A 10,979-nucleotide genomic window follows, 5' to 3' on the forward strand; every position below is an offset into this window, starting at 1 on the left:
TAGCAAACCAGTTCCTTTCAGAATTCGGTCCACAATCATTGTTAATTTCAGAAATTGATATTTTGACCAAAAATATAAAGTCTAGAACCCTAATTCGGGTTAAATCACGATTTGAAAGCTTCAAGGCCCGATCCTGAGTTTTGTTACTCATATAATATCATAACAAACATGTTTTCATACAAAAATCCCAGCCCATTACTCAAATTCGTGTTAAATTTGATTTTTGCGTAATTTAGTCCAATAAACCCTAATTTCGGCATTTAATGCATTTCAACTCGAATTTCGGCCAGGGATCGATTTAGTTAGACTAGAAACATGTTTTTGAACATAACCCATAACAATAATTTGGCTCAATCCAACAAACAAATGAAAACCCTATTTTTGACCCATTTATTCATTTAAAAACCCTAAATTTAACCCATAATCAATTTGGCTTGGCAAAATGGCTCAAATATGTTTAGGATTAGTATAAAACATAGTTATAAACATAAAATTATGAATTTGAGATAAGTTTAACTACTCACCAAAATCCTTCAACAAGCTTTAAATCCGAAATTGAGCTATAAATGATAATTTCTTGCACTTGAAGTCTTGATCTTTTGATATGTTGTATTAATGATGATGATGATGATGAATTTAATATCAAACTAACATGAACAACATTTAATGATGAAAGAATTTAGGGGGAGGGAGATAGAGAATACTTGCATTCAATTGGATGAGAGAGAAAAGGAAGGAAGGAAATGAACAGAGAGGGGTGTGGGTGATTGATTGGGTGGTTTTTGGATAAGGTTGGGTCAAGTGGGTGGTTCATGGGTCATGTGTCGACCCATGGACTATCCGATTACGTTTCTAGTTAAATTAAACTTCAACTTACGTCCTAATTAAATCGAATCGATACGTTCACATAGTTTTGACTAGCATAAATACACATTTCTAATTCATAAATAATTAAATGAATTTAAGTTACTAGAATAACCAATCACCTAACACATTTAGGCAAGCGGTTCAAGAATCAAATAACCATGTTAAATCACGTTTATTAAAAGTCAAACGAGTTAAAATTCACGAATGTTATAAATACCAATAGGGAGCTCATCCACACCTCTTCCACATTGAGTCAGTATGGAAGAGGCTTGGATAAGCTCCCTATTAGGATAGACCTAAAAGTTCCGAATAAAGACATTGTCTAAACTGAAAATTAAAAATTATATACAAATAATAAAGTGAGTTTCTTACTGACTATGGACATAAATAAAAGTGAGCTCGACTACAATATATATGTGTACAGACGTACAGTCTATTAATGGTTTGTGAATGTTTCCATAGTTTATCTATAAAGTGAATATCGAGTCATCAAAGTGATATATCGAGGTGAATATCCCTACAATGTATAGATCCGTCGTCTTTCGAGTTACAAATTTATATTATAACGACTTATAATGATTTTAAATTTGATAACCATTATTAATCGACCATACATAACGGCTAGAATATAGACATTATATTCTTAATGTTTATTAACAGTTTTGGTGAGGATCACTAATAGTTAGTTTATGGAAAGTTCTGTAGATCAAATGAAGACCATTTTTTGTAGACGAGACACGAAAATAAGTAACATAAATGGTAATTAATTCTGATAACGTTTAAGGCATTTGGTTGTACCTTGAAAAACTTGCGACTGCAAAACGTAAAGTTATTAGTATAATGGATAATGATAAATCAACTTAACTACCTATAAATATATAATGATACAATGATATATTGATATATATAGCTAGCTCCCACAAATATATGTTACAAAAATTTTCGGGAAGAAATATATGATTCATAGTCCCAAAATTATGGGATGAAATAAAGCAAATTTTATAGGTGTAATATTGAGGCTCTCATTTTAGGACTAAACCAGTGCCACTTAGTTTCTCATCCATCAATTTGTCTATCTTGTTTTTCATTTCATCGGTGAAATAGTTCTTCCAATCTCCATCCGTAGCTTTTCTAAAGAAGTATTCGTTTTCCATGAAACCGGGTTCATTTTGATGATGATTTCTACTTTTGTTCACTTCTAAGTTGCTCAAATTTTCAAAACTACACAACTTTATAATGTTTTCAACTATGCCTGCTTTTTCTTCTTCGGCCGAGAAGGGATACCCAAGGAACTCTGCAAGCCTTGTCACGTTGCTTCTCGCGTTCCTTTTCATATCTTCATATTTCAAGAAAATAACACTTCCCGGCCTTTCTTGACTTGCTTTCCAGTATCCCAAAATATGATCCCAATATGGTCCACCCCATGAAATGCCTTGATAAACCTCATCAAATACTTGCTCAAATGACACATCCTCCACCGGCAATTTTGATACTTTTGGCATAAAATGGTAGTAAGATACTATTACATCTTTTATGTTACGATAAATATAAACAATCTTGCAATTTGAAGCTAGGATTGATTTTGGTAAGGTGGCATAAGGGAGGTGTGTAGCCACAAGTGGGAGGTTTTCTTTCATTGGCTCATGGATCATATTTTCAATCGAAGGGATGCAAAGATGAGGCAGGGTTGTAAGCAAAGGACTTGACGATTCATCAAACTGATTTCGGGTTACAATGGCAAAAGCCAAGGCTTTTAGCCAAGTCGTGCCGGACTTTGGGCAACTACACAATAATATGTCACTTGACCGGGCCTTGAAGGTTTGTTGAGCCAAAATGGCTCCTTCAAGTAAATTTTGAAAGTGCCAAAAGCCTTCATATTTGTAGAAAGTACACCTGCCTTTCAACCAACTACAAGTATGTTGTGGAAGTGTTTTCAAGATTTCTTCCATAGGGAGGCTTATATGGTTAATCGAGATGTGTTTCTACTCTCTAGTTTTAGTATGGATGATGTATTTGCCCAAAACTCCTATTTATAGACATAACTTATATAGTTAGATTTTATAGCAAATGACAATATCCCAATCTTTCTTCACCACCTACCCAATCTAATACATATCAAACGATGCGTGCTATCTAAGTCACTATGTCAAAAAGATTATAATTCTTTCAAGTTTAATTTCTAACATGATATAAATGAAACACCTGATCACAAAGACTGAGCCACAAAAATTATTCCGAATGAGCAAATTTAGAATGTTAATCCTACCATTTGTATTTATACCCTATATTTACTGTCTACCAATAAACTAAAACGTGATTGTCATGTTCTTAAAACGACATGTAGCATAATCTTTGATCGACACGTGTCATTTGAATTTATTTATTTTGTTAAATTAGTTTTTTTAGTTGTATATAAATTCAATTTTCTTATTAGACTTAGAATGAAACTCGAACTCTTGTCTTATTAATACAAAAGACATTATAACCTTATCTGATTGATCGTTTTCTCATTAATAAATTGTATTTTTTTCCTTCTCAATTCTTCAACCCCTATTACTTATATCAATTATAATAAGTTATTAACATACACAAAAATTTGAGTTTACGATCCGAAATTACAAGATTATTTGTTATCATCCACTATGTTTACAAATTCCAATTTTGATGTGGTTGTAAAAGTGTAAGGTCAATCCAAAATTCTAAACATATATTATATTTATTAGTACTGTTTATTATAATGTAGCTTCGATTTCGATCATCGAAATACTTTAACCACAATTTATTTCAAACTCACGAATCATGTATGAGACACATTCGAATTTCTTTATAATATAATCTATATAGATACCGTACATCGTACGGATATTAGAACTAGTTTTATATGAACAAAGTTATAAATATACCTTAAAATTTTATAAAAGTTACATTGTACAAAAATTAGGTTGGAAGCAGCTACTTAGACGGCCCCCATGTTAAATTTGTTCATACCTGATCAATCATTTATTGTCAGCATTCTATTTTATGTAAGTATTTTACCCCATCACAAAAGGAGATGAAAAACATACAACACATTTTGATATATTCACCACATTATACAAGTTGTATAACATATCATATAGATATGTGATTGCACATAAGATTGTCTCATATCTAAAATAAATATGAAATTTCTTTCAAGATAAATGATTTGGGCCTCAAAGGTTTTAAGAAATTAAAATAATATGATGTGAGAGATTTGATACCTAAGTTTAGTTATGAGACAACCTTATATGTACTCATTTTTATACAAATACGTACGTAATGCATAACCATGGTATATTTATTAGTATATATGGTAACTTTATCAATAATTTTCATCATAAAGAACTAATGATCTATCATACTTAAGTTGAAGTTAAAAGAACAACCATCAATGGATTGGTGTTTGGTGAGTTGAAATTTTGGTGTGATAAAATCCTCTCAAAAATGAGTTTATTCTAGAATTGAAGTTTGGGATACGAAGATCAAGTATAGCACGTTGAAAAAGAAGTTGAGAGGATCTTAATTTGTGTTGAAATGCATTGAATAGAAATAAAAGGCAACGAAAACAACATGTATTACTATTTTTAGTCAACTAATTAATAGTCCATAATGTAATCATTGCAAATCAAAGGTGTATTTGGTGATGGACATGGATCTATTTAGTTTTTGCCACTAGTAGTCTTTTAAGGTTTTTCTGAAGAATAAAATTTTTCATACAAAACAACTTTGTGATTTTAGTTGATAAATACGAACGTGATTGTCTAACGTGTATTCCAAGGGCAAAAGCCAAGGCCTTTAACCAAGTCGTGCCAGTTTTTGGACAGGTGAACAAGAATACGTCACTTCGTTGAGCCTTGAAGGTTTGCTGAGCCAAATAACTAGCTCTTTCAAGTAACTAAGCACTTTTTACTTTCATGACATAGACGAAACAGTCAGTTAATGGCGCTCGCTGTTATAAATGACTGAACAGTTCACATACATTTAATCGTAAATGAATATGTTGCTTTAAGGACCCAAAAATATCCATGAAAGTAAATTATGAATGAATAATTTGTAGGCCAATTTACAGGATCTAGTAACACTACCAACCCAATCTAATAAACATTAAACAATCTGCAATTTAAATCAATGTTTTGGAATGAAATACAAATGACAATCAAAAAAACATGGATTACTATTAATAGTCCACTATAAATATATTTGATTATTTGGTGTCCAATAATGTTCTCGTAAAATACAAGAATAAAAAAGTTCTTTAATTACTTTTGGTACTACGTTGTCTTTCCAATCTCTATCATCACCCTTCCAAAAGAATACAAACAAAAAATCTTATTTTGTGAGAATATACAAATAAAACTTATATGGCTAGGATCGGGATGGTATCGGATCAGAATTTGAATACTTTTGCTCTCCCCTGAATAAAATGAAACGAATGCAACATGTACTACGAGTACTATTTATAGTCTAACTATAAAAATTGTAGCATCATCACAACACAACACAAGATTTCATTATAATCAACCATCTTCTTTATGTTGGAAACCCGTGACCAATCTTGCTTTGTATCTCTTGTTGTTATATATTGTGTCCATTGACTATGAACACCCATATATTTTCCAAACGAACTGTTGGGAAAAAGTGCATTTTTTCACCACTTTGGACATCAATAAATATATAGTCGTGTGACATATATCGCGAACTATTTAGTGGGTTTTGTAGTCTCTGGCCAAGGCTACGTAACAAACTAAGATGCGTCCAAATTGGGTTAAAGGTGAATGAGATATAGAGTCTCAAAGTTGTGTGTTTGGTGCATAAGTTGGAGTTGAAAAGCTTTGTCCCACATTGGTGTGGGATATAAACTTTTACTAGTTTATAAGTGGAGGTGTCTAAGTTATGTCAAGATCTTGTGTTGTGTTTTACTCTGGCTCCTACCCGCACGCAGGAGGGGTGCAGAAAACGGGTTTCTGGTCAAAATTCTCTGAACCAATGCGTGTACGCGCGACCTGTTTTTGCTGCGACCCGAGATAAACCCGACCCGGTTTTTGACCCGTTCAAGAATGATCTAGAAGAAGCTTTTGAAACTCCTGAAACTGATGTCATAAGTATCAGTTTTGTAACTCATGAAACTGATAAATAATTAACTCACCATTAGTGCTAGTTAATTATTTGGAGTTACAATTTTGTGTATATACGGTCCTATCAGGGACTTGAAAGATACAACAACAACACATACATTTCGTTCATACCACACACACATTCTCCGCAATTTCGGTCACGAAACAGCAACCATCCCTGTGCTCCATTCGTCTTTCAGGCAAGTGTTAAACGTCCGGCAGTACGCTGCTTTTAACCGGTGTACCCTGGGAACAGACGGCGAATCTGTTTAAGGAAATTGTGTCAAACACAAGCCCGGTTCTTCTTTATTGTTATTACATTTTCTTGTTTTGCAGGGAGCTTTCAAATCGCCTCTTTTATTTAGTTCCTCCATTCTGTTCTTGTTTAATTCCTTTATCATTATTTAATCGTTTTGTAATATATATATATATATATTTAAGGAATTACATATTGTTATTATACTGTTATTTCTAACAAACTTAAACAGATTGGTATAATAACAATTCGTGTTATTAACTTGTTCCGGTTGTCTTTCAGAATGGATTCTCAACCCATGTTTTCTGCTATTCCCACTCTGGGTGCTCCCACTTCTGGTTTTGGGGTCTCTGCACCTCCTGATGTGTCTGCAATTATGACATCTGCTGTCTCTGTTACCTCCATGATGGTTCCACCATTGCCTACTGCGGTGGCAACTCAGGCTAAAAAGCCTCCAAAATTTGATGGTGGAAACTTCAAACGTTGGCAACAAAAGATGTTCTTTTACTTGACAACGTTGAACCTTGCGAGGTTCCTAACTGAAACCGCTCCCCAAGTCTCTGAAGGGTAGATGGATGCTCAAACTGTGAGCGCGATTCAAGCTTGGAATCATTCTGAATTTTTGTGCCGCAACTATGTCTTGAATGGCTTGGTTGACTCGCTTTATAATGTTTATTGCAAAATCAAGACTGCCAAAGAATTATGGGAGTCGTTAGAGCGAAAGTATAAAACAGAAGGTGTTGGCACCAAGAAATTTGTGGTGGCTAAATTTTTGGATTTCAAGATGGTTGATTCAAAAACTGTCATGAGTCAAATTCAAGATTTGCAGATTATGCTCCATGAAATTCATGCTGAAGGAATGACACTGAGCGAGACATTCCAAGTTGCTTGCATGATAGAGAAACTGCCACCAAGTTAGATTGATTTCAAAAATTATCTCAAGCATAAGAGAAAGGAGATGACCATTGAAGATCTCGTTGTTCGTCTTCGTATTGAAGAAGACAACAAAATTGCTCAAAAGCAAAGCTATGTCCCAAACTCAGCAAAGGCTAATGTTGTTGAAAGTGGTCAATCTTCACGTGGTAACAAAGGCAAGGGACGGGTTGAGAGGAAAGGCAAAGGGAAAGGTCCAAATCTTGGAGCCAAAGGTGGAATTGTGAAAAAGAAATTCCAAGGCACTTGCTACAATTGTGACAAGCCTGGTCATAGGGCAAATGAATGCAAGCAGCCCAAAAGAGAGAATACTCGCCAAGCTAACATGGTTGATGTGGATAATCTGGTAGCTATGGTCTCTGATCTCACTATGATGATCTCTGAAGTTAACTTGGTTGGTTCTAATACCAAGGAATGGTGGGTTGATACTGGTGCCACCCGCCACGTCTGCTCTGATAAGAATCTGTTCAACACCTTCAAGGAGGTCACTAATGGTGAAAAGCTCTTTATGGGAAACTCTGCCACTGCTGATGTGAAAGGCGAGGGTAATGTGATCTTGAAGATGACTTCTGGAAAAGAACTCACTCTGCAGAATGTGTTGTATGCTCCAGAGATTCGCAAGAATCTTGTGTCTGGTTATCAGTTGAATAAGTTTGGTTTCAAAATTGTGTTTGAGTCTGATAAGGTCGTGTTGACCAAAAATGGTTTGTATGTTGGTAAGGGCTATGCCCTCAATGGTATGTTCAAAATGAATGTAATTGCTATCAATGGAATGAATAAGACCGGTACTAGTTCTGCTTACTTGCTTGAGTCTTCTAATGTGTGGCATGGTCGACTTGGTCATGTCAATTTTAATTCCATTCGTCGTTTAATTAAATTGAATAACATACCAAATTTTCATATTGACTGAAATCACAAATGTGAAACTTGTGTTGAAGCCAAATTAACAAGGGCACCATTTAAATCGGTTGAAAGAGCTACCGAACCACTTGATATGATACACACAGATGTGTGTGATCTAAAATCCATTCCCACGAGACATGGATTTAAGTACTCATTACGTTTATCGATGATAACACGAAGTATTGTTATGTTTACTTACTGAAAAGTAAGGATGAGGCAATTGAGACTTTTATTGCCTACAAGAATGAAGTTGAGAATCAACTTGAAAGGAAAATCAAGGTTGTACGAAGTGATAGAGGTGGTGAATATGTCTCACCTTTTGTTAAATTCTGTTCACAAAATGGAATACGACATGAGTTCACTGCACCTTATTCACCTCAATCAAATGGAATGGCTGAACGAAAGAATCGAACCTTGAAAGAAATGGTGAATGCCATGTTGGTGAGTTCTGGTGTCAATCAGAACATGTGGGGGGATGCCATTCTATCGGCAAATTATCTTTTGAATAAGATACCTCACAAGAAAAAGGATGTGACCCCATATGAGTTATGGTGGAAAAGGAAACCATCCTATGAATATCTAAAAGTGTGGGGGTGCCTAGCCAAGGTAGCTGTTCCACTACCTAAGGCCCTAAAGATAGGACCCAAAACTGTTGATTGCATTTTTATTGGATATGCTGATCAGAGTAGTGCATACCGTTTCCTTGTGCATGAATCCAAGATTCCAGATATACATAAAGGATCGATAATGGAATCAAGGAATGCTTCATTCTTTGAAAATATCTTTCCATGCGTTGCAAAAGAATCTGGAAATTCGTCTATGGTAGTCAATGAAAGTGTCCAAGATGAGACACCTAATGAGCCAGTCCCAGAGGAACTGGAACAACCTAAGGAAGAAGAAATTGAGCCTAGACGAAGCAAAAGAGCTAGGACAGAAAAGTCTTTCGGTCCTGATTTCTACACTTATGTGGTGGAAAGTGAACTTCAAACTTACCGTGAAGCGGTAACTTCCTCAGAAGGGCCTCAATGGAGGGAAGCCATCAAAAGTGAAATAGATTCTATTTTACAAAACCATACTTGGGAGCTAGTGGATCTTCCTCCGGGATGTAATCCACTAGGTTATCGATGGATCTTCAAGAGGAAATTGAAGTCAGATGGCTCCATTGACAAATATAAGGCAAGATTGGTGATCAAGGGTTACAAACAGCGAAAGGACTTTGATTATTTTGATACATATTCGCCGATAACTCGAATAACCTCGATCAGGTTGGTACTTGCTATTGCCGCCATTAGAAATTTGGAAGTTCATCAAATGGATGTGAAAACCGCTTTCTTGAATGGAAATCTTGAGGAAGAGATTTACATGGAGCAACCTGAGCGATTTATTGCTCCTGGGCAACAAAAGAAAGTGTGTAAGCTTGTTAAGTCTTTGTATGGATTAAAACAAGCTCCCAAACAATGGCATGAAAAATTTGATAATGTCATGCTTGAGTCTGGGTTCAAGATCAATGAATGTGACAAGTGTGTGTATGTGAAAGACACACCAGATAGATATGTTATCTTGTGCCTATATGTAGATGATATGCTCATTGCTAGAAGTAATGACAAAATGATAAAGTCTACAAAAGATCTCCTAAAGGCAAGGTTTGACATGAAAGATATGGGTTTAGCAGATGTGATTTTAGGGGTTCAAATCACACGAACCCATGATGGACTTGTTTTAATTCAGTCCCACTACGTGGACAAAATTCTTGAGAAGTTCAATGCAAATGACTCTAATGTAGCAAGGACTCCTATTGATACGAGTCAACATCTTGCGAAGAACAGAGGAGAGCCAGTTGAACAATTACAGCACTCAAGAATTATTGGCAGCCTAATGTATCTGATGAGTTGTAAAAGACCAAACTTGGCATATGCTATTAGCAAGCTAAGTAGATATACAAGTAACCCAAGTTCAAGTCATTGGACCTGTATGACTAGGTTACTTCGGTATTTAAGGTACACTCGTGATTATGGCTTGCATTATGGCAGATATCCAGCAGTAATTGAAGGACATTGTGATGCAAATTGGATATCTGACACGAATGATTCCAGAGCAACAAGTGGGTATGTATTTACACTTGGAGGGGCAGCCATATCGTGGAAATCGTCTAAGCAAATGGTTATTGCTAGATCCACGATGGAATCAGAGTTTATCGCTTTAGATAAAGCGGGTGAAGAGGCAGAATGGCTACGTCAATTTATTGAGGATATACCAAGATGGCCTAGACCGGTGTCGGCCATATGTATACATTGTGATAGCCAATCGACAATTGGTAGAGCTCATAGTACAATGTACAATGGTAAGAATAGACATATCAGACGTAGACATAATACAGTACGACAACTAATCTCTACAGGAGTTATCACTGTTGACTATGTGAAGTCAAAGGATAATATCGCGGATCTGCTAACAAAAGGCTTAAGCAGAGAGTTAGTTCAGAAGTCATCAATGGGAATGGGACTAAAGCCCATGAAAGGCTAAGCTTATATGAAGGAAAACCTAACTCTGCTGACTGGAGATCCCAAGATCTGAGTTCAATAGGAAACCTAATTGTATGAGCTGGCGAGGTCACTGTGGGGGGATTTGATAAAACCCCACGCGTTACAAGGGAGTTTATTATAGGGCATAATAATCTTCCTAGTCCATTCCTAAAAGTGACAAGTTATAAGGTTAAGTCTATGGCTTTTAATGATTCGGGTAGCCTACGTGGTGAATCACCTATGTGAGAGAGAAGTGGGGTCGCTTCTTAAGGTATTGATGGGGGCACAATACTTAACAGCTCTCGCAGAACCAGGCGCATGTCCAGGACCATAATGGACATAACTATGAGGACTTGACTTTGT

At 35.7% G+C, this 10,979-nt stretch overlaps 1 protein-coding gene across 1 annotated transcript; it reads right to left on the bottom strand.

Moving 5' to 3' along the window:
- Positions 1-1,889: 1,889 nt before the first annotated feature.
- On the bottom strand, positions 1,890-2,816 carry LOC122606447 (flavonol 4'-sulfotransferase-like). The gene has a single exon (XM_043779305.1). It carries the CDS (start codon positions 2,814-2,816, stop codon positions 1,890-1,892), a length of 927 nt encoding a protein of 308 aa, XP_043635240.1.
- Positions 2,817-10,979: the final 8,163 nt, after the last annotated feature.

This window comes from Erigeron canadensis, chromosome 7 (genome assembly GCF_010389155.1).
Source record: "Erigeron canadensis isolate Cc75 chromosome 7, C_canadensis_v1, whole genome shotgun sequence".
NCBI classification, from domain to species: Eukaryota; Viridiplantae; Streptophyta; class Magnoliopsida; order Asterales; family Asteraceae; genus Erigeron; species Erigeron canadensis.

Coding starts and splice junctions, on each gene's coding strand:
- LOC122606447 (XM_043779305.1), bottom strand. CDS start 2,816: ATGGAAGAAATCTTGAAAACACTTCCACAACATACTTGTAGTTGGTTG.